This window comes from Nannobrachium achirus (genome assembly GCF_963921795.1).
Source record: "Nannobrachium achirus genome assembly, chromosome: 12".
Taxonomy (NCBI): Eukaryota; Metazoa; Chordata; class Actinopteri; order Myctophiformes; family Myctophidae; genus Nannobrachium; species Nannobrachium achirus.
In genome coordinates this window covers 31,635,801-31,663,738 of record NC_137832.1, presented here as the reverse complement: position 1 = coordinate 31,663,738, position 27,938 = coordinate 31,635,801, and the positions used below count along the sequence as shown (strand labels likewise).

The 27,938-nt window shown below is 41.0% G+C and overlaps 2 protein-coding genes across 2 annotated transcripts; both read left to right on the top strand.

Moving 5' to 3' along the window:
* Positions 1–238: 238 nt before the first annotated feature.
* gramd2b (GRAM domain containing 2B) lies at positions 239–21,527 on the top strand. Its single transcript, XM_080738102.1, has 14 exons — positions 239–771; positions 3,822–3,926; positions 4,879–4,966; positions 6,626–6,695; positions 8,991–9,094; positions 10,440–10,535; positions 10,718–10,789; positions 12,549–12,644; positions 12,995–13,106; positions 13,572–13,706; positions 14,211–14,295; positions 14,456–14,560; positions 16,324–16,399; positions 17,759–21,527. The coding sequence occupies exons 1-14, from the start codon at positions 653–655 to the stop codon at positions 17,798–17,800; spliced, it is 1,305 nt and encodes a 434-aa protein (XP_080594228.1). The 5' UTR covers positions 239–652; the 3' UTR covers positions 17,801–21,527.
* A 134-nt stretch (positions 21,528–21,661) lies between these two features.
* Positions 21,662–25,242, top strand: LOC308295124 (uncharacterized protein). Its single transcript, XM_080738103.1, has 4 exons — positions 21,662–22,280; positions 22,977–23,085; positions 23,896–24,092; positions 25,113–25,242. The coding sequence occupies exons 1-4, from the start codon at positions 22,246–22,248 to the stop codon at positions 25,171–25,173; spliced, it is 402 nt and encodes a 133-aa protein (XP_080594229.1). The 5' UTR covers positions 21,662–22,245; the 3' UTR covers positions 25,174–25,242.
* The last annotated feature ends 2,696 nt before the right edge of the window (positions 25,243–27,938 follow it).

Here is a 27,938-nt window from a genome sequence, read left to right as displayed (position 1 = left end):
CACCTGCACTAAATATATATTTTTTATCTCTACTTTCTATGAGTTTTTTACATTTTATTGAGCAAATAAATAAACAAACTAAAACAAACCAGGTCAGGGGAACTGGTCAATAACTGACTAGACTCACTGATAAGAGATTTGGTACAGGAGGTCGGGGGTTCTGGGGTCACAGATATGTCTACATGATTGTTTTGTAAAGTCGAACACGAACACATAAATGCACGTGCAGACCTATACAGCACTGCAGCTCTGATTGGCTACAGTTGAAGTAAAGGAGCTGTGCAAGCTAAGGAGGAAGCATGTTTTGACCACCACACAGCTGTGGATATCTTTATTTGACTGAGCAGGAAGTCACACTGCACATGCATTCGCAGGAGAAAAGTTGAGGTGTACTGAGTGAGCATACTTCTCACACCATGGACCACTAACTATACTCACTGACAGAGCATTATAGCACTAGTGACGGAGTAGGTTGGTACATTGTGTCCCCTCCATTCAACAGGATATATTTAACCATCGCTCAGGATAATAGTCCATTGCACAGACAGAGACATCAGGTGAACTGTATACAGTATACCCCAGTTGTATGTTCATACTACAGCACCGTCAACTACAGTAACCAGCAGATACTGAGGGTCATTCTACTGTGCCAATGGAGAGCTGTTGCTGTGAGGAGTCTTATAGACAGAGACGGCACACTGCAGGAACTAAACCATCCTGCCCTCTCACACCAGCCCTCACTAGAGCTAGACAGCAACTACATCAACAACGGTAAGTAAGCGAAGTAATAATAATAATAATGTTTTAAAAATAATAATAAAAAGGAACCGTTTTGGGCAGTTAGGCCTATCCACCAACAGCAACAATATGTACCATTACACCTGGTATCTATTTATTTATTTCTGTCCAGTCAGTCAAAGTGTAGAGGGCCAGGTTGGATGTTAAGTGATCTTTATAGCATACTGTCTTTATAGAGTTATCATATTTTTACTAATGTTACTACTTATTTTGTACTGTTCTCTACCCATACCTGCACCTTTATTTCAGCCTTTGTGCGGTGCTGCAATGACAACTGAATTTTCCCACAGGATCAATAAATGTCTTATCAATGTACCATGTGAATAGGAGCATTGGCCAAGTTTTGGGAGTGGAGAGGAGGTTGAGATGTGGGGGTGTTTTACTGTTTAGATTTAGAACAAAGATAGTTTTCATCCTATATGCTTTCATGCCATTGCAATGTATGGTATAGGACAGATAAACCACATTAACCCTCTGCGCCCACAGGATGCCACAATGTTTACTTTCATTTCATTACTGAAAAATCTTTTTGGGGGTTTTTGGGATGTATTACTGTGCATATGTTTATTACTTGTATATAAGCATGCATTTATAGCAACACATACAGTATTCCATCTGTTTCTCAAGAAAAATCTGATGAACTGACATCTTGTAAAATAAATGGCATCAACGATTAAACATGGACTATACTGTAATACTAGCCTATAAATGCTGAAAAACAACCGCACATACACATTAAAATAAATGTTTATATTAATAATAAAGATAAATAGGAGGACAAAAATACTTTATACATGTGATATAGTCATGGTTTTAAGAGAGACAGTACCGTATTACCAATTAGTAGCCCTGGGCGTTTATTATGCAAAATGGATGTGGACCCCGGGCGTTTAAAAGAGATCAGGCTGCTATTGGTAACTGGCTAGGCTTTTATGGAAAATGCACCCAGGGAGAGTGCATGTACGGTTTCGCTGCCGTCATGCCAACGGTGCCGGAGATTAGCTGTCCCCAGACTGAAAGACGGACGGACGGACGGACTGACACGCGGACGGACGGACGGACGGACGGACGGACGGACGGACGGACAGGGGCGAAATGATAGTCTCTGCCATGCCTTTCGGCCTGGCGGAGACAATAAACACATCACAGGCAACAGACAGAGGAGAGGACTTTGTCAGTCAGGAGAACAGTGAGTACAGTCAGTAAACAAACATATAAGGGGGCAAGAAGATAAGCAGATGCGAAATATGTGTATATACCGGTAGCCAGCATGTGTGTGTGTGTGTGTGTGTGTGTGTGTGTGTGTGTGTGTGTGTGTGTGTGTGTGTGTGTGCGAGAGAGAGAGAGAGAGAGAGAGTGAGTGCATGTGTGTATTTATTGAGTAAGAGAGAGAAGGGAGGGAGGGAGAGCATGAACACATAATAGAGGTACTGGGAAGGTATGGTGTCTACACAGTAAGTACACATAGCATATGAATCTCCATAACATGATGTTTATGTTCCTCAATGTGGCCCAGTAACCCTGTAAGTGTAAGGTCCTGCTGAGTCTGACAGGTGGCTCATATTACCTCTTTTTACCGCACCCTGCATTCAAATTCAAATAAAGGCAGACATGCGTGAATGCGCGCGCGCGCACGCGCACACACACACACACACACACACACACACACACACACACACACACACACACACACACCGTGTTGACGTCTCTCAGACAAATTTAACTCTGACAACTTTCAATGGCCCAGATTCAACTTTGTGCACATGTGCATACAGTATGCTAGTGGTTCTCAAACATTTTAATTTTAAAGATTCCCAGTTTGTTATGCATTATATAGGCTTTCATTGGTCCATTTGGTTCCATTTAGACTATTAGGCCCATAAAACTATGGTTTAGTGATGAGTCATCACTTTTCTGGGGTCAGCTCAGTTTTGTGGGCTCGGAGGGCTCCGTTTTTAGCCCGAGGAATGTTTTTTGTGCAAAACAAATTCTTACAATGGATTCAGAATGATGAAAAACCCCTAATTAGACCCCTAGCTCACATGGTACTTGTGAAGGGACCCAAACTTTAACCCCCTTAATTCACCTTGATCCACTAAGAATATAATGGGAAACTTTTAACATGTTTTTTGGATGACCCTAAGGATCATAACATTGGCTGGCCTACTAGTATATCTTATTCTTGTCCTCACTATTAATCATTTAGCTGCCCCCCCTGGCCCCCCTCAAGGACCCCTGGGGGGCTGGTGGTCCCCTGATCCCACTTTGAGAACCAACGCAGTAGGCTTCACTCCCTCATGCTGCCTGCACGCAATAACACACGTGCACGCACCCTCTGTTCCACTGTGTCGTGTGATTGGTTGTGATACCTGAGAGCAGCAGTGGAGCCTTTGAGACCATGGGGCAGGTGAAGGGGAGGGAGGGATCGGAGCGGGACCTGCTCTCACATTAGACTCACACACAATACACACTCTTCTAGTCTTTCGCTCTGCGCCTCTCCGCTCGGTTCTCACGGTAACCTTCCTAACAAGCTGCAGTGCAGCGGGACAGTGATGACTGAACCGTCCGTTAGCCAGCAGCAGACGGGACAGGAGGAGGAGGCCAAGACAGCATGTAGCAAAGGAACCGCGAAGAACGACACCAGCAGGGACTGCCAGTGAGTGTCTGGTGTCGTTTATTTAAGGCCAGTTGATATATAATACTACATAGGCAGGGTTTCAATGGGTTAACTTCAAACGAAAATACAGGAACCCTTAAACAAAACAAAAAGGTTTGACTATATAGTTGTAGCCTAATGTTATAGTTTCTTTGCGCGTACAGTAAGGAAAAATAGCACTTGTTCAGCGGCCAATGGAGCGCCTACCTGTTGAATAGGGCTTTTTTTTTGGTCTGAATTTGAACTCTGCCTGCTCGATGTGTGCTACCCTGTAGGCTACTTCTCTTCGGCTCAGTTGTTCAACGTTAACTTCGATTTATAACTTGCAAGTACGCAGCCACTAATTTGTTGTCAATCTCCACCATAGTTCGGATGCAGAGAACGGGAACAGGAGAGCGCCGTCAGAGGCAGAGCACCTCCAGACGGATCCGGAGCAAGCTGAACACACCAGGAGGAAGCCTGCCCTGGTCAGGTAGGCACGCGCACGCGCGCGCGCGCGCGCGCGCGCGCACGCACGCACGCACGCACGCACGCACGCACACACACACACACACACACACACACACACACACACACACACACACACACACACACACACACACACACACACACACACACACACACACACACACACACACACACACACACACACACACACACACACACACACACACACACACACACACACACACACACACACACACACACACACACACACACGCCAACAGGACACCATGCATCATGCATAGGGGCTTTTAAGCCGTGACATAATTTTGTAGGCAGAGGAGAATCTGCCCCCAGAGCATTTTCTGTCCCTCGCTATTTAAAAAAACAACGACTAAAAAATAACGACTAAAGTATAATTCTAACACTTTCCTTTCAACAACAAAGAGAAGAAAAATGTGTAAATAGTAAAAATAGTAAAAAGGACTACTGTAAATAAATACATATTCTTAACTGTTTGTTTATTAAAAATAATGTACTCTAGCTCAGCGGTTCTCAACCTGTGGGCCGGGACCCCCAGGGGGTCCCCAGATGATTAACTCAATGTCCAAAATGTTTTCCCTCTCTCAACAGTAAACAAACCACCATAAAGTTTAAGTGTATAGAGGATATAGGCCTATGCACATTTCTAAAGTGACAATGTACTGACTTTTTAATAGGCTATCTCTAAAATGACAAATTAAACATTGGCCAAATTGTCAAATATTAGAGGCAGAAATTGTGAAAATAGCCGATCTACATGCTCACATTCACAATAGAACTGTGTGTTATACAAAATGTAATTGCTCAACTTAGTGCTCATCAGGGTGGGGGGTCCCGAGTTATAATATGATTATTTTGGGCGTTGCAGCCTGAAAAGGTTGAGAATCACTGCTCTTCTACATATTGTTGTGGGTCTTAAAACATCTGTTTGCCTGCAGGTCGAAGACCTTTGACCACTCACTGCTGTCTCAGGTCCAGCCTGACCCTGATGCTAAGATAGAAAGAAAGAAGTCTCACTACAGCCAGGTATGGTGTCTCTCTACCACCATGACTCACCTCAGTTCACTCAGTTATAAGCTCACCGATAAATTCAAATGTGCATGTATACATGGTTTGACATGTGTGGATTTGACTCAAAACAATCTCCACATACAGTAGATGTTTCTCTACTTCATACATGTGTGTCCAGTCCAGTCTCTGCAAAGAGGAGCATCCCCTTCCTCTCTGGAAATATAAACTGATGTAATGCTTTTTTGTTATGTCCTCTAACCTCTTTGACATAATTTTATGAGACCAATTATGGCTGTGTGGGTGAATGTGAATTAGTGTTTGCAGCTGAGTGAGGGAGGTGATAGTGTAGTTGTAGTGGTGTGAGCAGAAAACCCATAATGAGTGACATTTTGATATTATTATTGACATAAATGATAGGTTGCCTTGAAAAATCTTATAGTGCTCATGAAGATCTATCATAGTGATCCTTTTGCGCTTTAAAGTCTGGCAAATAATTTGAGTGCCAAATATTCACTGGGTTCTCCAGAAAAGGACATGCGAGGCCGAGGGTCACACAAAGTTCACACAAAAGTGTATTGCCTCCAATGACCAAACGGGAAAATCCCGTTTGGGCGGTGTTGCGATAAGGCGATATGTCACAGTTATTGTCCACGACATTGCAAGCGGCGCGAAGGCCAGCGGACCTTGGTCCTGCTCTTCGCGCCCGAGCGCCGCAGGCGCGAGTGCCCGCGCGAGTTACGAAGTCGTGGTGAATGCATGGCCTGGCCAAGCGCACGATAAACGCATGAATGGGATGAAGCCTTATCGCTACTTCGCCTTATCGCTACACCGCCCAAACGGGACTAGCCCGACCAAACACCATTGAGGACAGATTATTTAGCTCAAGTTAACCTGCCCAGCAGCAGGTTTGTTTCAGGGCATAAGTTGCCATAGTAACAGACATAGAGTTGAGTCATTCATTTTTTTGGAATGGAAAATCCTGGATTTCCCTAAATTTTGACTGAACAGATGCAGTTCACTCTGCTTCATACTGCTTGGAGCACACCCCTGATCCTTCAGATACAGTTGGTTTAAGCCAGGTATTTGACTTGTATTTTGCAACAAGCCTTCTCAGAGAAGCTGACTAAGTATCAGCTCTGTATATTAAAGTCCTTGGAGCCCTGTATATTAAAGTCCTTGGTTATGTTTGTATAGTCTGATAGTGTTGATGTTTGCCAGTCTCAGTCTCAGATATGTCCAATAACATATTAGTGGCTTAAATATAGCTGGCCCTTCAAAGAAAAATGTCTGCTCAATCTGTATCTTGTATTTTAGCCTATCTTTAGGTTAAGTAATCTGTAATATTTGAATCTTATGCTGAATCATGAAAATGCCAGATTCAAATAAAGCATTCAGGTGTGTGTGTGTGTGTGTGTGTGTGTGTGTGTGTGTGTGTGTGTGTGTGTGTGTGTGTGTGTGTGTGTGTGTGTGTGTGTGTGTGTGTGTGTGTGTGTGTGTGTGTGTGTGTGTGTGTGTGTGTGTGCGTGCGTGCGTGCGTGCGTGCGTGCTTGCATGCGTGTGTGTGTGAGACGTGCATGTTTGTGTGCATGGGGGGGGGGGGGGGGGGTGTTCATTAGTATGTTGACATTTCTGAGACTATCGCTTTGCACTTTAATGTTGTGTCTTGTGTTTCAGCTGTCTAAGACCAACTCCCAGTACCATAAAATATTTAAGGAGATCTGCAAAGAGGAGCAGCTCAGACAGAGTAAGCCTTTGATGAGAAAATCAGTTCTACCTTAAATGCTGCACAAGAGATTCAACGATTGTGTATTAAACTGTTTTGTGTTAAAAAACGAATGAGAAATGTTATATTGTATGCTGTATTGGGTACAATTTCAAGAAGAGTTTTCATATTTCGAGTTTTTCCGTTGATGAGCACTCAAGCCCACTTGTGGCACAGTTTGGCTTTAGACTACAGTATATTCTTTAGGCCACATGTCTCATAAATAAAGAGGGAAAGGAGTGCTGCTGAAATATAATATACATGTAATAACTATTAGTTTCTCTTATACTGTAGTAGTATAAGTACCGGTAGTAGTGAGGGGTACAATTGTTTAGGGAATGAGATGCAGGTGGGGAAGCTCCAGTGGTTAGATGTCAGTCTTAGCCAATCTTGCCAAAATCAAACAGATCTGCGGCGCGGTTTGGATTACAGCGGCTCTCTGGGGGCGAGGTTATCCAAAATCTTACGTGCCTTCCAGAATCATGCATCACTGGGTGCTAGTTCGTTAGCAGAAACACAGGGGAGGGACCCAAAATGAGGCTAACTAAAAGTGCAATTCTCAGGATTTAGTAAGGCTTACAGAATGGTGAGGCAGGGAATGGTCAAAACCAAGGCTGTGTAAAGAAGTATAGGACACACATCCTAAGCCAAAATGTCAATGAAATGCATTGAAGTCAATAAGAGCCGGCTGTTGGACAAGTTATGAATAAAAAACATTATTTAATGATTGCGACCTTTGTGGTATAAATTCGGACTAATGAACCTTCAGACTTATGGGCAGTCCCCTTTATTAGAGCACAGTCAAGTTCCTAACTGGGCAGTATGGGCTGTCATCATTAACATAAGATGAGAAAATAGTGTGTGATATGTCTTCTTTCATTTTCCTGAAATGATTATATAACAAAGGTAACAATCATTCAAAGTGTTTATTCATATACTTGTCCAACCGGCTCTCATTGATTTCAATCATTTCATTGCAAACTTCTGGCTGCAGTTAGGCTCCCAGTGCCTGACTTATCTACCAGACAGAATTGATAGTTCAAGAAAGTGGTCAAAATCACTCCAACACAGGCCAGAAATCGAAATATGGATTACGCAACAATCCCATATCCCTAGACACGCAAAAGGTCAAAACATGCAGGTGAGACAGGCAAAACAGGTTCCAGAGACAAGACCCATGTAATCCGAAACACAGAACATAAATACAGGGGCTGAAGCTGGACTCAGGTAACCGGAAAATGGAGTACAAGGACAGAGACCAGAGAGCTAAGACATGGAGCGGTAATGACACTTGGCAGGGCTCAGATAACCTGAAACACAGAGGACAAGGACAGAGTCTTGAGAGCTAAGACATGAAGAGGTAACAGCAGTTAACAATCTGGCAGGAAACAGTGGAAGTGAGCTGCTATAATTAGTGATTAGTGCTTGATTAGGGAATAGGTGCAGGAGGGTATCTCAGGTGACTGCAGTGCTGCCGAGACAAAGTGGAAACGGTTGTGTAGAAGGGAGAAGCAGTCAGGTGACAGGGAAAGGACTCGGAGGGAAGGTCTGAGGGCATCTGGTGGCTTAGTGGAGAATAGCAAGTTAGAGGAGTTGAAGGAAGTGTGGCTGGAGAAGAGAAACAGTTGTGGTTGGAGATAAGAGACAGATGTGGCCATAGAGGAGAGACAGAGAGGAGACTCTTCAATAATAATGAGTTTTTCAATTGCAACAACAACACTTAAATACTTTACCGTAGTCAATGATAGTTCTACTTTTTATAGTGAGTAGTTAATTGACTCTCTTATGCCTCATTCACACTACAGATATATAGTTGAACGTTTTGCTTGGTAATTCAATGTAATCTCAATGGAAACCAGCTTTAAAGGCTGGATTCCAAGGACAGCCGACACGCCCAGGCTTTAAAGCTGGTTTCCATTGAGATTACATTGAATTACCAAGCAAAACGTTCAACTATATCTGTAGTGTGAATGAGGCATTAGGGCTCTATTTTGATTGTCTTAAGTACAAGTTCTTATGCCTTAACTTAAAGGCGTGTCCATACTGTCTCCGACCACCAAATGTTTCGTCTGAAAGGTCCGGTTCAACTACAAAATGACGTCACTCGCATCTTCTGAAATGCATTACCCAATTTCGGAAAGCTGCACGTTAGAAAGTCGGAACTCTGCGACGAAGTTTGGTGGTCGGAGACAGTATAGCTGGTACTAATCAAAATACAGCCCTTAGAGTCTACAATGTTCAAATTGAAATTCATGTGTACTTTTCTTTGTGTATCAGGTTATACCTGCGCCCTCCAGAAAGACATCCTCTACCAAGGAAGACTGTTTGTCTCAGACAACTGGATCTGCTTCCATTCTAAGGTGTTTGGCAAAGACACAAAGGTATGTAGCATAAGTCAGCTCAAAATCTAGATAGACAAGGCCCGGACGGCTGGTGTAGCCATCTGGGCCCCTAGGCTGTTACCGTAATCCGACCTTGCAGCGTGTGGAGGGTTTGGACCCCGATCTCGGTGGTCTTTGCTGCGTGTCGCCCCGTCTCTTCCTGTTTCCTGTCGGTCTACTGTGCAATCTGTCAATAAAGACCAACATATCTTGAAAAAGTCAAGCATGAGCTTGTGTCTGATAACTGTGGAGTAGACAGACATCAAGAACACCATGCCATATAGATGGATTTCATAGACTCCAAAGTCAACGTCAAAGTTCTGGAAACGTATGTATTAGATAGGGTTTCATTACTGCAATACATGTTAAACTTAAAAGGATCCCTGGCTAATATGACAAATATGCATTAAAACATTATAATTGTCCTCTATAACTACAATGTAAAATTAAAAACACCTTAAATATTGTATTTCTTCTAGAAATAGCTAATCTTTCACTCAATAGGGGAAATGCCTGTCGCAAGTTGATGATGTCATAAATGTCATGTGTGATCTATCCCTATGGAATTTATGGCATGCATGTACAAAAAACTCTTTTGAATATTGATTTGATGCTCATATTAACCATAGGAAGTATTGAGTTTGTTTTTATTTGCACATGCATGCCATGAATTCCATAGGGATAGATTACACTTGACATTTATGACATCATCAACTTGCGACAGGCATTTCCCCTATTGAGTGAAAGATTAGCTATTTCTAGAAGAAATACAATAATTAAGGTGTTTTTAATTTTAGATTGTAGTTATAGAGGACAATCATAATGTTTTAAGGCATATGTGTCGTCAGGGATCCCTTTAAAATAGAATAGAAATGTCCACACTAACATGTTAGGTATAATATAATTAGGAGAAGGCTAAGTAGGTAGAGAGACCATCTGGGAATCAGAAGGTTGCTGATTTGCCTTCAGTATCACCCAGTATACAATACAGTATACAGTATGTGTTGAAGTGTCGCTGAGCAAGACACTTGACCCCTCACAGCCCAGTCATGTGTCTTGTCATAGTGTCTTGCTCATCATGACTATAATCTGTCTATAATATAAATATAGATTTAGATTTCAAGCACTATTTGTATAGTATAAATAAAAAGATACAATGTCATATTATTTATTCATGATTTTAATATAGTACTACTAGGTACAGTATGTGGGTAAAACTACCGGCATGCTGCATGAGTGCATTTGCAACATCTGTTCATTCTCAGGGAACTGTGACAGTAAATGTACCTGTCAAGCAGTATGATTCATCCACAGTTTAAAGCTGCTACCCAATTCTCTCTTCCAGATTGCCATCCCAGTGGAAGCTGTCACTAATATTAAAAAGACTAAAACTGCCATTCTGCTGCCAAATGCCCTAGTGATTGCGACAACAAATGACAAGGTAGGAATACGCTGTCTATCTCTATCTGATGTGTAAACATTATTAGTAGTAGCTGTCCATTAATCAGTCATGGAGCATGATATTTGTTTGTCCTCTCCTTGATGTTGAAACTTACTGCAGCTACATTCTGCAACCACTTTACTTCAGATCAACACTAAACATGCTTTTGTCCTCCCCTGCAGCATGTGTTTGTGTCCTTCCTGTCAAGAGACAACACCTACAAGTTCCTGATGTCTTCCTGTCTACATCTGGAGGTAGGAGCCGTCCACATATTGTATGTGGAAAGCATGATACCACAACAACGTATATAACTAGAAAAATATTGTTCCTTCGAAACAATTGTGGGCTCGCTTCAAGCCAGAAAACAATGGCTATAAAAGCACAAAATGTCAAGATCGCAGGCAGTGCTCTCTTTGACGTTACTGACATCAAAGATTGGTCCATTTTGTTCCAAAAATGTGTTATGCAAAAGTTGACCCGCTGGTGGCGCTATGACAGGCCAATGTGAGAAGGTTGGTATCTGTTCCTTGACATATTGGGAATGTGCTTGCAAGATTTCACGCACATCCCAGGCTGTGTTCATGATTTGAGGTGTTTTTGGCTTTGGCCACTTTATTGCTGCTTGCAGCTATATTTATCATTATTATTATTATTTTTTTGTGTGCACTTCATAGGCATGTTAGATAAAGGTCCTTAGATTGCGTGTAGAATGTTTCATGCAAATGGAAAAAAGAAATCCTAGAATAAAAACGGGTTTAAGCGTTTTACAAAACGCTCAAAATTATATAGCGCCCCCCTTTGGCCATTTGGGGTAAGATTGGTTTCAGTGATATTTGAACTAACCCTCTACACTATTTTGTCATGAAAATGTGACTTTGCATGTATGTTTTAGAGGCAGAAGAAGAAGAAGGTGGTCCTGAAGAAGAGTTTTAGATTGGAATAAAATTGGTTTCAGTGATACTTTGACTAACCCTCTACATCTTTGCCAAATGCCATGAATGTGTAACTTTGCATGTATGATTTAGAGGCCGAAGAATAATTTGCATAAAACCGCAATATACATTAAATTATTAAAAAATCATTATTTAACGTACAAACTTATCACCACATAGACTGTGAAGATATAGGTTCAAAGTTCATGTGAAAAAAGTTTCGTTCGCGTATCGCAAAAATCCCAGGAGGAGATAGATTTTTACTGTTTTTCATATAATTCCGAATTGTGGGAGACCTAAAGGTCAGAAGTCAAAAGTTAGAGGGTAAAAGTTGTTCGGCATGAGGAGACGCATAAGTGTATACAGGTTTCATGGCTGGACCTCAAACACAGCATGAGCTATACCTGTTCAAAGTTCGCACTTTCGAAGGCTTCCTACAGCGCCACCATTTGGCCGATTGCTGTAAAAAGTAATAGCACACGTCGCCACAGTAAGCTGAACACATTGATGTTTTTATTTTCATTTTCTCACTAAGTATGTAGGAGTTGAAAGGTGCCAAAGTATTGAGGAGAACTGTCTGATATATAAACAAATAAATAATGATAATATCTAAAGTGTGCTCGCCTTATAGGCGAGCCCACAAATATTGTACAAATACAAATTTACACAGGGAGGAGTTATGGTTGCAATTCTGTGGGCCTATTTAGGGGCAGGTGGATTGGCGGAATCTCCTGAAGCAAAGTAGCATGTTTTTCCCTGCCTGTGTGTTTGGAATTTTGGGGACTCACTGTGAACTGCTGTTTACTACTATATAAGTATTATGTTGTTGTTGTTGTATATCACATCATATCATTGCTGTTGTGCTGAAATTTCCATTTGAACTTTTTATGTTTTCTTTTTTTTTCATAAATGAATGCCCTAATTCATCATATACTGTAAGTGAAAATAGCAGATACACAAGCTCACAATGTCGTATCACAAGGCTAATTACACCACTTAAAAATGCTTTTGAAATTAAAAAAGTAACGGTTTTGGACATACGAGGCTTCCACCCGACATCAACGATATTATGTTTGTCCAGGAGAAGAGCCCATGCAGCAGCCCTATCCCCTCAGCAGAGAGCAGCTTCAGAAGTCAGAGGTCACCTCGGTCACCACGGTCACCTCACTTCCCTATGGTCAGTAGAACACAGCCTTATACGCTGGTTTCCAGGCACTGTTGTGTGATAATGTGATAAGGATGGTTCAAATACAGAGGTTGAATTTCATATAACTTGACTTTACATACACCACCAATAAATAAATCACTAAACTGTCACTCAAAAAGCTTACTATGACTTTATTTATGTACAGCATGAAAGCAACTGTACAACTGTACAAAAAATAAAGCATGGCCAAAAATCGGGCCCTGAGTGTCTCTGAGGATTTGCCAGGTGATTCCATTGTCCCGGATAGGAAAGTGAGACAGAGACAACAGGATAATGTAGTTCTCAGTGAACTAACTATAACTCATGGTATGTTTCTGTAGAATTTCGCTGGTGATTTTATTGACCTAGACGGAACGGTGAGACACAGACGGCAGGACACAGAGGAGAGCAGTAGCTCTGATAGCCAGACACCGGACTATGAAAAACTACCAGGTACAGTAAACCTCCTGCTCTCATAACACATACCGGTATGCACAGCAGAATACATAATCGATCAGTAGAATACACTACACCAGGGACCCCCACAACCTTTTCAGATTCCATATAATTTCATTGTTTGACAGCACAATCATCAGTGTATTTTGGATTCAAATCAATTTGTGTTTTCAGATATTTAAACCCTTGAGCCGTCATTACCTAATAAACTTGACCTTTCACTCTGTACTGCTCTTTTCCCCCTCAAACCTCTTTGCTGAAAATAGCCGAGGCATTGTGAGATTGTAGATCTGCTATTTTTGGCTACAGTTTCAGAATATGGGCGCTAGGGTTCAAGTTGTTAATATAAAAAGGATTGGAAGATTTGGAGGATGCCCTGTAGTAACTCTGACAAACCCCATTATATATTTCATATTTCTGTTTATATATATCTATATATTTATTGTTATTGGGTGTGCATAGAGTTTCCTGTTCCTCCGTTCTTGGAGGTGCTGAAGCAGGGAGAGAACCCTGCAGATCACACTGAACACAAAGTGAAGAACCAAGCACACAACCCACCGAATGCTGACACCAAGCAGCAGGAAGCACACTACACTGGTCAGTGGTCCAAGAAGTACTTTTTGTTTTTTACTTGAGGAAAAGTAGCAATACTATAATATAGAATTACTCTGTTACAAGTGAAAACGTTTATGAAAACGTTTATTTTTTGGGGAGTAAATGCATACAATTATTTATTGGCATCTAACGTACAGTGCCAAAGTAAAATTACTCATTATGAATGGCCCATATCACACAGTTTTCTCAAATCTGTAAAATCTCAAAATGTAAAATAAATACATAAATGCAGATCTACACCACGTGAGTTGCAGATGTACTATTTTTCTGCTATTATAAAATATTTAAATCTGCAAAGTAACTATCGGTAGTAACTTTATTTATGCACTTGCAGAGACAAGCTTTATCAATTCAAAACAAGAGATAACAGCAGCACATATTCCTAACTAGCTCACAGGTTACCACAAGAGTTAGCCAATAGCCCCATAAAACACAGTAACTTTGACCAGTCTACCATTGGTATAATCCGTGTTTTACATTTCACAGCTACAAAGGTGGCAGACGTTGTGATTGACAGTAGAACTCTGAAACCAGTGTCTCTCAACACACTGCTGCTTGTCTACCTGTTTTTGTGAGTTTAAAAGTTTCATTATTCTTTCCATTCTTTGTCTGTAATTCGGGTATCATGTTTATATCTATTCATGCGTTTGCCATTATGTGTGTGTGTGCGTGTGTGTGTGTGTGTGTGCGTGCGTGTGTGTGTGTTTATGTGTATTTGTGTGTTTCTTCAGAGTGTTCATTCTGGTGCTGTCCTCCTGTTACATGGCGCTTAAGATCATCTCACTAGAGCAGAGACTGACCTCACTGGGCTCCATCACGGACCTCACACAGGACGAGTAAGATCATAAGAACCTATAGGTCCTTAAGGTGTCTCCACACCAAACAGCCTACAGGAGACTACTTCTGACTGTACACAGACTGCAAAGAACTGCAAAGAACTGCAAAAAACTAAGCACTTGTCGGGGCTTTTAAGCCGTGACATCATTTTGTAGGCAGAGGAGAACTCTGCCCCCAGAGCATTTTCTGTCCCTCGCCATTTCAACAGATCCGAGACAAAAATAACGACTAAAGTATAATTCTAACACTTTCCTTTCAACAACAAAGAGAAGAAAAATGTGTAAATAGTAAAAATAGTAAAAAGATTCACGGAAACTGGGGGCAGAAATTCTCCTCTGCCTACAAAATGATGTCATACTTAACAGCCCCGTTACTGTATGGCAGTGGTGCCAGGTCTGCTCGTTATAAGCAACGTTGATCCTGTTTTCCTATAATGTTGCTAGTTGTGGGTTGCTTTTGTTTGGGCTTGTTTCTGAAGTGTAGTTGCTTATTTGGCCTTGCTTTCAACATTATTTTATAAAATAACTAATGAGCTCAGAGGTGAAACTGGTCGCTGCTTTTGGGCTTATTTTCATAGACCTGGTCGCTTATTTCACTCACTGAATCTGGCAACCATACCCGGAGGCACTGTGTGTTCTCCGTGCAGAGGAGAAGGAAAAAAAAAAGAACAACAACAACACGGGGAGCTGCTGCACTATTTACTAGCTTTGCTTTGGATCAGATTGGAATAGGAACTGAGAGTTGAGATTGAGAATATGGTATTTAGTAAAAATATGCGACGGGAAAATGTCTCTGGCTTATTTTGGCTTGGTTTTGCAACAGTAGCAAACTATTCTACAACTCCCTCAATCTTACCGACGGCCAGGGGCGACTGAACAAAACTGAGCAAGTCCAGTTTTCCAGTTTTCGGTCGATAACGTTCCCGACCCGCTGCCGAAAACCTGACGATGAGCTCCCGTTCGGCAACCGACGCTATCCGCCGCCGATTCCCTGCCGAATCGGTTTGGTTAAAAGTGCCCTTTACAGTCAGTTCTCACTTTCTCACCCTTCGGGCCCAATGAAGGATTCTGGTGTCTTAGCTCACTAAAATTCACACACCATGAGCTCAACTTATACTCCTTAGACCAGGAGTCGAATCACAGGATTTGTTAAGATCACATTGCTTACACCACAACAAAAGCTCTCAGCTCACTATAGCTTTGTGTATAGATCATGTACAACTGAGCTGTATACTGTATACCAGGGGTCTTCAACGTTTTCAGGCCAAGGACCCCTTAGTTGAGAGAGAGATGAAGCAGGGACCCTCACAACTATAGTTTCATCGTTTGACAGCACGATCATCAGTGTATTGTGGATTCATGTCAATTTGTGTTTTTAGATATTTAACCACTTGAACTGTCAATACCTAATAAACTTGACATTTCACTCTGTACTTAGTCTGCTCTTGTTCCCCTCTGCACCAAACCTCTTTGGCTAAAGTTCTCAGAATATGGACGCTAGGGTTCAAATGGTTAAAAAGTTTAAAAAGTTAAAAAGTTTCTATCGCACAAAGATTTTGGAGGACCCCCTTTAGTAATTCCCTAGGGGTCCCAGACCCCCTGTTGAAGACCCTTGCTGTATACTGTAAGTACTGTATTAAATGTCCAGCAACAATTTGGAACCAAGAGAAAGTTTGTGTGATCATGTGCTTTTTACTTAGAAGTTATTTATTTATGTTTTATGTTTTAATTTTTAGCTTTTAATTTGTAACTTTGCATTTCAGAAGTGAATTTCTACGACCCGAGCTAAATGCAGAGATCTACTCGGAACTCAGCCTCAACCTGATAAAGCTGGAGAAGGTTAGTACATGATCATTTAACTCTGCTGTCCCTTTGTCTCTTGCTCTGTAAAGGTGGTTGCACACTGCTGCGTTTTTGAGCGGTGGTGACACCATCTCCTTAGAGTGACTTTGTCCGTGTGTTACTATCTATCTATGTTACTTTGTAGCCTGAGCTGAAATACCGCTGGTGACCAAGTGGCGCTGTTGAGTCACACGCACACACACGAGCGCACACACGCGCACACAACCATGAAATGACCTGCCACACATGGCCACGCACACACACACACACACGCACCACCGCTCACTTCAAACTTGGTTTATCAGGGAAAGTTACGTGACTTAATTTCGTCTTGGTCTGAGACAGGGTAAAAGTAAAACACAACACAAATCAGGCAATGCAACCATAAATAAATAAAACACTCTAGAACTCAGTTCAGGAGAAGACATACAACTTACGGATTGCAGCTTTAAGCATTTATACTTAGATGCACAACCCTTTTAACAAGTGTTGCTTGGCCAAAATGACATATTTCCTTGTGATACTAAAAGTAGACATTGGATTGTTGTGGTGCAGACATCAGCATGTGAAAGCACACACTATGAGCTAATATTAGCGTTACACCTTTGGACAAGTCCTCTTATAGCCATGAGAAACCTGAGGCAACGACTGTTCCTGTTAATCAAACATTTATAGTCAGTGATCTGCTTAGAGAGAGAGAGAGCGCTGCATGTAGTCATCTTATCTTTAGGGTCACTTGTCCGTCTCCTCAGTGCTGTCATGACTGTCAGATTTCATTTAAACTGTGATTGCGACCGTAGGTCGCAGTTTACTATCGGAACCGTCACAGCTTGTCCGTGTCTGTCCCGTCGTCCGGACGGGTAACGCCTGACACTGTGGTTCCCCTGACACATCACTGTGACATCACAGGTGACATCACAGTGATGTCAAATACCCAGAGCAGGGATCTCCATATATGTGCATAAAAGGGATTCTGTTAGGGATCTCCATATATGGGCATAAAAGGGATTGTATCCCAGATGATGCCCTGTTAGGAGAACCACACTAACATAATCCATATATGGCCAAGACAGACTTTGCCCTTAGGCGTCTTACTGGTTGTCTGATGCACACACTAGCCTGACTTATAGATCCACAAGCTCACAACTCATTGAACCACAACGCATAGTGAGCTTGTAGATCTGCTATTTCTGGTGCGAGACACTGGCGCACCACTAAGTGTAAATCAGGCATTGCTGTCTAAGACCATCTCTGTTGTTTTGAACTGTCAGTTACTTTCTATTAGCCTGTTGACTCTCTGTCTGGGGGAGGAGGAACAATTGATTGGCTGATAGATAATTTGTCTTTCTCAATCAGGTGCAGAGGAATCTCCAGAGACTGCTGGATGAAGCAAACTGAAGACGTCGGTGTAGTTAGTTATACTGTTCTTATAAACTCTCATGATACTGTTACATATTGGACCAAATGCTGATCGACCTGTGTCTGGCGATTAGCCAATGAAAAGTAGCCCAGTCATGCCTCAACCAGTTTTTCTGCCCTAAAATATGATTTGGTGAGCTACATAAACTGGTAGGTGGAATCAGAATGCTCGCAAGTTGACAAAAATGTTGGTTTCATGTGCTGATTATACAGCAGCTATCTTGACAGTCGCTGTATGCAGGCACCACAGTATGCAGTCCATCAGGTGAAGGCTGGTTATTGAGAATACCCAAGATTAAGAACGTATAAAAAATAGTGTTGTTACAGTAGACATGATCTGTATTACGGTACTTTATGTTTGTAGTTCTCATTGTGCATAATAATGGAAATGCAGTGGATCAAAGTTTCTGTATTTCACTTACACACTCATTTAAAGCAACCTAAAGTAACCCGGCCAGCAAAGTAGGGGTCACAGTATCTAAATTCAAGTGGACTATGTAACTTTTCTTTAATGAATACGTTTTAATTCTGTCCAATCTGTATGGGAGAGTATGTTAATACAATATATTGGGCTTGTATTTTGTCTCCCTGCTCTTGAGACTCTCAAAGGTCATGTCTCACCTAGACACCAGTCCTGACATGAATTGTGAGTGTGACCTGAAGGTCAAGATTCAATTTATCCCCTGAGCAAGCAGGCAGGATCTGTTAGCTCACGGGTAAAACATGTCAGCACTTTCTCAGGAATCTGGGATCAAATCCGGGGTAGAAGATGAAAGTTACATAGTGCAGCTTTAAGGACACTTTTAAACAACTTTAGACATTTCCATTACAACTGTTATCTGTTAATAAGAAGCTTTTTTTAATTATTTAATTTATCAACTGTCTCTTTTTCTTTTTCTCCCCAATGTAGTAATTGCCAATTCTTCTCATGTATACCTGCATAGTCCATGTCACTGCCACCCCTTACTATTTGGTCTGGGGAGGGTGCAGACAACCATGTCTCTCCTCTGATACAGTTGCCAGCCGCTTATTTTCCCCAGGAACATGCTATCACTCCCAACTCCCTGTGAACAGGCACACCCTCCCAACCTTTAGGAGTCACTAGTGCGGCAACAGAGAACACCCTCCCCTGCCGACTGTTTGTTAGAGTGCCGGAGGCACCGCAGATGAATCAAACCTCACCTCAGTCTCCGTGGTGGTTGGCTGCTATTTGCCTGTGTTCCTGTTTTTTCAGACTAGTGGTAAGCCTATCAGCATAATGTTTACCCTGTTTTTCAACCACCAGCACACTACTTATCACTGTTGAATTGAATTGAACAATTGTTTGTATTGACCATTCATAAAAAGTGTACAGAAACGTTTTTAAAACATAAACATGGATAAGAAAGTTTATTTCCATAGAGCCTTAAACACCTTTTTTTCATAATGACTGATGCAAACCCTGTTCTTCCCATGAAGCGCTTCTTGTTTTTTCCGCATGTACTGTACCTGACAATTCAGTATTGTGAAGGGGGGACAGAGCCCGAAAATTACTTACCTCTGGAAATCAAAGGGCTATAGCCGCGATAACTCCCGGTGCTTCTTTCCATTGAAAAAACTGTTGGAAAAGGAGAGAATCATTCTGACAATAAGCAATTCTACTGTTTGAATGCTGTACACAGTCTACACATGCACACATTCGACTTTCTCTGGTGGGGGTCGACTTGCGTAATGAAGTCGACTGAGACGAGTTTTTGGTTATTGCCCTACTATGCACAGAGAGAAAAATAAGTGTTACCTTTTTAATGGTCTTATTTCATGCTACAGTCAAGGGGTCTTCAATGTTTTCAGGCCGGGAACCCCCAAACTGATGGGGAGATGGAGCAGGGACCCCCTACCACCTCGTAGGGTGGGGGGGTCGGGGCTACGACATATTTTTTATTTTAAACATGTACAAGTTACAGCGAGCAGGGTGGGCCGTACCACTAACATTTCTAAACATACTACTTATTAACTGAGAACCAATGTCAATAATATCAACAATCTGTCAATTGCATAGTAATCATGTATTCAAAATGGATAGAATCATGATTTATTTTTTAACATAAATGTGAAAAATGAAAAAAAAAGAAAAGAAAAAAAAACATTTTTTGAAATCTTTTTTTTTCTTTTTAACCAATAATTTCGCGGACCCCCTGCAGTACCTCCGCGGACCCCCTGTTGAAGACCCCTAGTCAAGAGAATTGTGCTTATAGATTTAATATGAAGTTTTACGTTTTTTATTTTATTTATTAAGCTCCATATGGTCCTAATTATTTCATTTCCATTCAGTGTCACTCTTTCAGTTTGTGTCACATTTGCCCTGTTTGAGGGCCTCTCGTCCCAGTTCTTTTACTGTTTTGCTACATTGATTGATTTCTTTTCCCATCCCCGTCCAGTCACTACCCCTGTCACTCATGGTTTCATTCCCCACACTTGGCAAATAAAATGGCTAAACTGACATATGCTATTGACAAGACATAATTCAATTCCTTTTTCATCTCTACTTAACACATACTTTAGGTCCACAACAGCAAAAGAACATTAATCACAAAAAGTGCTTCCCGGGTCAATTAATGCATCTCTTGCAGTCTATCCAGTAGTTGTGCAAAATAACCTAGCCTTCCCCTTAGATTAGGCTCAGGCGCTGTCCAAAGCACAAGGTCCACGGGAGTCCGCTTTTCTCTTCCAAAAATGAGAGCTGCTGGTGTGCCATGTGTGCCTTGGTTCAATATAACTATACTGTCTTTGGCGACCGAATTTCCCCAGTGGGATCAATAAAGGTCTTATCTTTTAATAAGAAACTGTTATTTGTGGCTCGCAGAGAGAATTTGTCTCTTAACAAGTTCACTATGTCAAATGCAACAAACAAACATAAACCAATGGCATTAATAACGAATAACATAGATAATATGTTACCCATAGCAAATAATAACACAATAGAACACTAAAGGAGTGTGGGTGTGTGGAGTCATGCTGGGAAGTCCTCTTGTCCAATGAAAACACCCCACAATGACGCTACACTATTGACAGTCAGTTAACTATGTAACTAAATCAGGCATGAAACGGATGAATGAATGAAGAAGTTTGTATCACAGGTATACCCTGTGCCCTTTGAAGTGTTTTTGCACAACTATGTTTAACAAACAAACATTTAAAACATGACAGAGTGCTATATTTTACTATGACATGTATTTATTGAAAATTAAATGAATTCTCTCCTCTGCTGAATGTTAGAGTTTCGGAAATGGACAAGTATTCATTGACCATTCCAACTCCTTTTCTGGAGGGGTTCTAGAGGAAATGTGCCAAGTGTGGTAGAGTTGGAGGGGTGTTCTTTTGCAGTTTGGGGTAAAAGCTTTTTAAGTACCTTATTGGTTGGAATATTGTTTGAAATATATATTGTGATATTTTGAGTAGTGTTAGTTGAATGTAGTTTAGTGATTCTGGTGAATTACCTCTTTTCGACAGAGACAGGTCAGTTGCTATCTATGCAGAGGACTGTAATTAGAGGTACACCGTAGCCTTAATGCAGTTAAAGATTTAAGGTTTGTTTTCTGTTGTTTGTTTTATTCTTATTTTTAAGGTTTCATAGTTTTTCTTTTTCTCTGTTGGTAATTCTGACAATTGCAGTTGAAATACATTGCATGATTTATGACTGAAAGGAAATAAAGGACTGCAGAATTGTTGCGAGATCACTTCTCAATTTCTCATGTGCCTGATATGCTTGGTCAACCACACTGTTACATGAACTATTGATGGGCCTTCGTATACCTTATTTATTTTTCATGAATAAATGCAAATTATGCTTACATAGCCCTTTGTGCTAATATAAAATCTGCAGACCCCAATATGGATTTCTTTAACAAATGATGGGCGCATTTACAGATTCTAAATGAATATATATTTTATTGTCTGTTTTATTTTCAATTTAGAAACATTCCTATGACTGGTCAGGTCCTCACTACAGCTTGTGTATAAAATAGCTAACTAATCATAATACAACAAACCATTTAATATTATATTGAATCACAGTATACTCAGTTCAATGCCCTCATTAGAAATACCTCTGGGCCATTTTTTTATTATTATGTTTTACCTTAAAATAACTTCAGAATTTGTATTGGTAGAAAAATCAATCATTCTATTTTGTAGCATTTTGACACTCTAACGCTGGTTCAAATAATAATACGCAGTGACATTTTTTGAATGGCTCATTTCATACACAAAGGCAATTCAGGAAAAACACATTTGATACCTAATCTTATAGTCAGCGGTTTAATTAGACATCATTCAGCCATTGCCATCTGTAACCAGAGAGATTCAATTCCAGCCTTCTTCCTGTAACTCTACCTTCTACCTAGGATGTGGTTTGATGTTGCTATGGTAACTGGTTGTCAACAAATATGGCTGAGGCAAAAAGCAGCACAGACCAACATGGGTGAGTAACTCTGTATTCTCAACTATATTTAAATAATATAATTAATATGGTTGTGGTTTGTAAAGTTTTCTACATGTGATTAAGCATTTTGATTTTTGCAAAGGAACGTGACTATGGTGTTCATTTTGTTATAAGCCTGATTTATATTTACAGTATAGTTGTGTGGTGACCATGTGGTGCACATCATTTTAGGATCTGCCAACTAATACAATACATGTCATCATAAAACAATGCTGCTCTCCTCTCTATTTCCTGTGCTTATTGTGAATACACTCCCCCTGAATTAAGTCTGTGCACATTTTCCTCTTTTTTGTGGTTCATTTTGAATGAAATAAAGAATCATGTCAAGAACAAGTGGACAGTTAGTATTGAAACAACTAAGTATGCGTACATTATTTTATTGCATTTCTGTGACATTCTGTGGCCTTGAGGACTAAGCTGTATGCAGTACCATGCACTTGAATGTCATGACTCATATACCTGTAGGTTCAAATCTGCTTAATATGCTTTCTCTCTCTCATGCCCTCACACACACTCTCTCTCTCTCTCTCTCTCTCTCTCTCTCTCTCTCTCTCTCTCTCTCTCTCTCTCTCTCTCTCTCTCTCTCTCTCTCTTGCGATAATATATCTAATGCAGAGGAAAAGAAATAAGGAAATGTACAGTGTTTGAAAATAAATAAATATATTTTCTTTTCAGGGTGACCCACACCCACATCCCTCAATTCTCATCCAGACATCCTCTGATCCCCAAGCTCTATGTGATGCCATGGAAACATGATATGAAGAACCAGAGACTCCTGCTGAAGGTAGATACAGGACAGTAAAACAACAACAAACTGTTCTCAGATAGACCTAAACATTCAAATAGTTTGTGTATAGCTGTGTAGTACTGGTAAGAGCATTTTGTTTAGCTACTACTGCTTTCTGAAGAAAGTAATTACAGTAGATGTTCATGTGAATGCTTGTGTGTTCTCATAACAGTTCATACATACTGTAAAGCCAAATTAATAAATAGTGCAGATAATCATGCAACATCATTCACTCAATTGAAATTAGAATACCATTGTTACTACTAATACTAGACTGTGATATTAAAGACTCATATGCTTCATTGCATGATGGTGTCGTGTCACTCACCAGCCTCATATTATAGTGAGGCATAAAGGATAGAAGTAATGTATAGAATAAAATGAATTCAATAATTATGAATATCGAATCTGTGTGTGTGTGTGTGTGTGTGTGTGTGCGTGCGTGCGTGCGTGCGTGCGTGCGTGTCAGTGGTGTAAAGTAAGTAACTAAGTAGATTTACTTAAGTACAATTTTGAGGAATTTGTACTTTACTTGAGTATTTCCAATTTCCAATACTTTTACTTCTACTCCACCACATCTCGGATCCAAATATTGTACTTGTTCTCCACTACAATTATTTGAAAACTTAAGTCTTTGCAGATATCAATTATAATATTATGGAATATACATTAATCCACTTTAGCCCTATTTTATACCTAGGCTTTTATGAAAATAGCTGATCTACAAGCTCACAACACGTCGCAAACATTGCAGTATTGATACTTTTTTTTTTAAATAATTTGAGTACCTTTTCCACCACTGGTCAGAATGCTGAACTGGCAGGCATCCCTGTGTTGCCCCACGAGGAATCCCTGTGTCTGTGTGGTCAGGAACGGCTGTGCCATGGGCAGGACAGAGCACAACTCTCACAGACCTCCTCCTCCTCTTCCTCCTCCTCCTGTATGGTCTCCTACCCTCACATCCAGACTGGGCTCGCTGTGCACAACTCTTCTCAGTACTCCAGGTCAGTGTTTCTCAGACTTTTACATTTCAAGGTCTCCCCTTAAAGGACAACTTTGGTGTTTTACAACAAGGGTCATAGATGTTCAAGTGGTTAAATATCTGAAAACACAAATTGACATGAATCCAAAATACACCGACGATCGTGCTGTCAAACTATATGGAACCGATAAGATTGTGGGGGTCCCTGCTTCATCTCTCCCTCAACTAAGGGGTCCTTGACCTGAAAACGTTGAAGACCCCTGTTTTAAATTGTAATTGGAGAAAAGAAAAGATGTGTGTTAAAATGTTTTAATTTACTGCTTTCTATCGTTTTATTGATTTTAATTACTGTGATTTCAGTGGGTGGGGGCCACAATATCTTTCATGGGCAGATGTGACTTATGGGGGCTAGTAGTGTTACTGTAAATAGTAATAAAGAAATCTCCGGTTTATATTGTCTAAAAAGACTTAGTCACTTGCACGCATGCCCCACCCACTGAAATCAAAATCGCTAAAAATAGCTAAAACGATAGAACGAAGTAAATGAAAACATTGTAACACATATCTTTTCTTTTCTCTAGTTACAATCTAAAATATGAACCCTTGTTGTAAAAAAACAGTTGTCCTTTAACTCTGACAGCGTACAAATGGAACCAAATGGACCCGTATTTGGTTCCATCTGTCTGTCAGGGTGTTTATAGACATTTTTTATCTATTTCTGGGAAAGACTGTCAACTTCTCAATTAGGCTGCTAAAGTACAACAATATACTACTGCTAGGAGATGAAAGAATGTCTTTAATATACAGTACACTCACTGCAGAAACAGGAGATAGGCTGCTGCCCTTTATGGGCCTCATGACAATGCAAGGCGTACTTACAGAGAGTGTATACAAATAGAACCAAATGGACCCATGTGTACTCTCAGAGTTATGGGTGTCCATGGCCTAATGCGTACACTGGGGATCCTTGAAATTAAAATGTTGAGAACCATTGCCTATGGAGGTAAGATGCAGCATTATCCTCTCTTCTGTTTCCCTGCAGGTACAACAGCTCAGTTGTGACTACCAGACAACTCTACGACACCAAAAAGATTTATTCATAGAATATATCTGTTTTCAACACTTTCCAAAGATATGCATGCACTGTTTAGTCTGTTTCCATCACATCTGTGCATTCATATGTTTGTTTAATGATAGCCTGCCCTACACCCAGCAATTTAGGACTCAAACATTTTGCTAAAACATTTAGGCAGAGAAACACAGAGTGACACAATGAATATAACTGCAGAATGGCTTGAATTGCTGCTAATGCATGCAATAAATTATACCAGTAGGTATTATGTCCCAAGAATCAAACAGATGTTGTCTCTAAACGATTTACAGAAATGCACACATTGTATCAAATAGAACAAAATAGAACAGCATCAGATGTAACATATACTGAGTTTTTAGATGGAACGTTTTTGGTAAGTCTTGCAGTCCCTGTATTCACCACGCGGTGGCAGAGATCACCAGTTGAACTGTGTGCGCACAAAATCCAAACAGGATTCTTCACCTACCTCTAAGTAGCTTCAGGACCATGGACAGAGGCATTCATCAATCGGAGACGGCGACGTGCGCTGGCCTGGGATGGAGCACTTCTTAACCACTTGAACCCCAGGCCCCAGTATGCCTATTCTGTGGATAATATTAGCTATTAATATTAATATTTTTAGGAGTCTTTAAATGAAATTGTAAATCTATGATAATAATTGTGTTAAAACATTAAAGCTCTATATTCTAATAGTCTTTGTTCAGGGGTCTCCCCCCCATCTCTCCTTTTTTTTATCACTTCCAATTTCACTTGTTTAACCTGTATCCTGTATGAGTTCAAATTGGTATCCCGAACTGAAAATGTAGCCTATTTTCTGTCCACTAAAGAGCAGGAGAGATGTGGACACCACAACAAGCACTGGCAATGATTGCAAACAGAATATATATGGAGATATTAACACTTATGTTAACAAAATATCACTTACCTAAATGTATATTCTGTAAAACACACTGCTCAATGAGATATAGTTTTGATGTTTTTCATACCATCTGTAAAGGAATTACAACACCACGTTGTTAAGATGATTGCTGCGTTTGACATCAAATGTTTGGCAGTGAGAGAGAGAGAAATATGTATTCACCACAATTAGTTGGTTATATTTGTCATCATTCTGCATTTCTGTCAGTGGGGTGTCCAGTGTGTTTGGTATAAGGCATTTCTTTGTAGGCCAAATGCATATTGTAGCCTAAATAGCCTACAGTAAGCCACAATCACAGTAGGGCCTATTCTCCTTATTAACCGAGTTATTATGCAAAGTTAAATATTATGGGAGATGTCTAGTATGTGGCCCTTAGATCAAGGCTTCAACAGAGAAAGCTGGTATTGTTCTCTATGCTAATGTTGCTGCAGGCCTGACAACAATCCCTCTACCCCTCCCTACAATGAACAAGCTTGAGTATGAATGCCCCAGTCTGTTGGACAGGCTCATGACAAATGTCTTTGTTATAGATCAAACCCCCTCTTTCTTAGTGTGTGTATGACATTGGCTAAAATATGGGGCTGGAAGTATGCATTACTGTGTTTTGTCATTATTCAGTAACCTAACCACATCCTCATTAGTATTATTTCAGATCAGTACTGGCCTGCTAAAGGTGTCGTTTGATTTGAGATATTTCATCTCATATTTAACCCAACATGAGTTGGCAATTAATAATAATAATGAAAATAGACTATTGTTTCTTCTCATGCTCAATGACAACAGGTTTGGAGCTGGAACATATTTGGAACTCAGTCATGCCCTCAATGCAGTTTTCACCTTTCATTTCCCATATAGACATGTAGACGTCGACGGAATGTATAGGCCTAATGGGCCTACTACCCAATCGTTAAAGTTGTGAGTCATCAATATGTTCCCACTTCCCACGTAGCCTATTTTGTGAATGGGGCATTGACTATAGAAGCAGCAGCAGTGGGTCTGCAAACTCTGCATCGAACTGTACGGTGACGCATTGGAGACGTTGGTCCGTTGGTGCTGCGACGCCGCTTTCACACTCTCTCTCTTCACCTCTCTCTCCATCCAGCCACGAGTTGGCGAGAGTGACGTTTTGGTGCTAGGCTCTCTCAAACGGTTTATTGTCATATATTACAGTCTCTCAGCCAGGGGAGGAGGAGGGGAGGAAGAGTAGAGGCCGGGTTGCTGGTGTCCATTACGCACAGAACTTTGCCACGCGCGCTTGCATCTCCCGTTGGTTTACCCAAGGACAGCTGCTGCGGTACGGTCTGTGTATCTTTGAGTAACTTTATGTTTCGCTTTTTAGCTGTCTAAATGTCGTAATTCATACGCCCGAGTGTGACTTTAAATAGCCTACATTTCTTAAATCTAAATGCTTGTTTTGCAGCGGTGTTGCGCGCCGACATCTCCGTGGCATTATTTGGAGCGTTGTTTTGTTACAATACAATAACCACCACCACCCATAAGAGATAACTTCTTGCGGGAAGTTAAACGGCGCTTGACCGGCAGGCATCATGTCGGGATCTCCGGGGCAGAAGCCGGCACTGAGGCCTGGCAGCAGCCGCTTCCAGGTGGACCTGGTCACGGAGGCAGAGAGGACCACCACACCTGCATATGGAACTACCGGACCACCACCAGCAGCTCCAGCAGCAGCAGAGTGGGACTTAAAGGGAAGATTTTTCGATGGTGGCGACTTAGGGAGCGGCTTGGACATACTGGGCCTCCCGCCAGACGTCTCTGAGAGCGCCGATGTAGGCCTAAAGGTCGACACGGTGAGCCTGCACTCAACAGGTACGGGCCACACCCAGGCCTCTGACACCCAC

Excerpts from the sequence above, each read along its gene's own strand:
- gramd2b (XM_080738102.1), top strand. The coding sequence starts at position 653 with ATGGAGAGCTGTTGCTGTGAGGAGTCTTATAGACAGAGACGGCACACT. Across the intron at positions 772-3,821 it reads CAGCAACTACATCAACAACG|TTCGGATGCAGAGAACGGGA; the intron begins GTAAGTAAGCGA and ends TCTCCACCATAG. Across the intron at positions 16,400-17,758 it reads ACCTGATAAAGCTGGAGAAG|GTGCAGAGGAATCTCCAGAG; the intron begins GTTAGTACATGA and ends TTTCTCAATCAG.
- LOC308295124 (XM_080738103.1), top strand. The coding sequence starts at position 22,246 with ATGGCTGAGGCAAAAAGCAGCACAGACCAACATGG. Across the intron at positions 22,281-22,976 it reads AGCAGCACAGACCAACATGG|GGTGACCCACACCCACATCC; the intron begins GTGAGTAACTCT and ends TTTTCTTTTCAG. Across the intron at positions 23,086-23,895 it reads ACCAGAGACTCCTGCTGAAG|AATGCTGAACTGGCAGGCAT; the intron begins GTAGATACAGGA and ends ACCACTGGTCAG.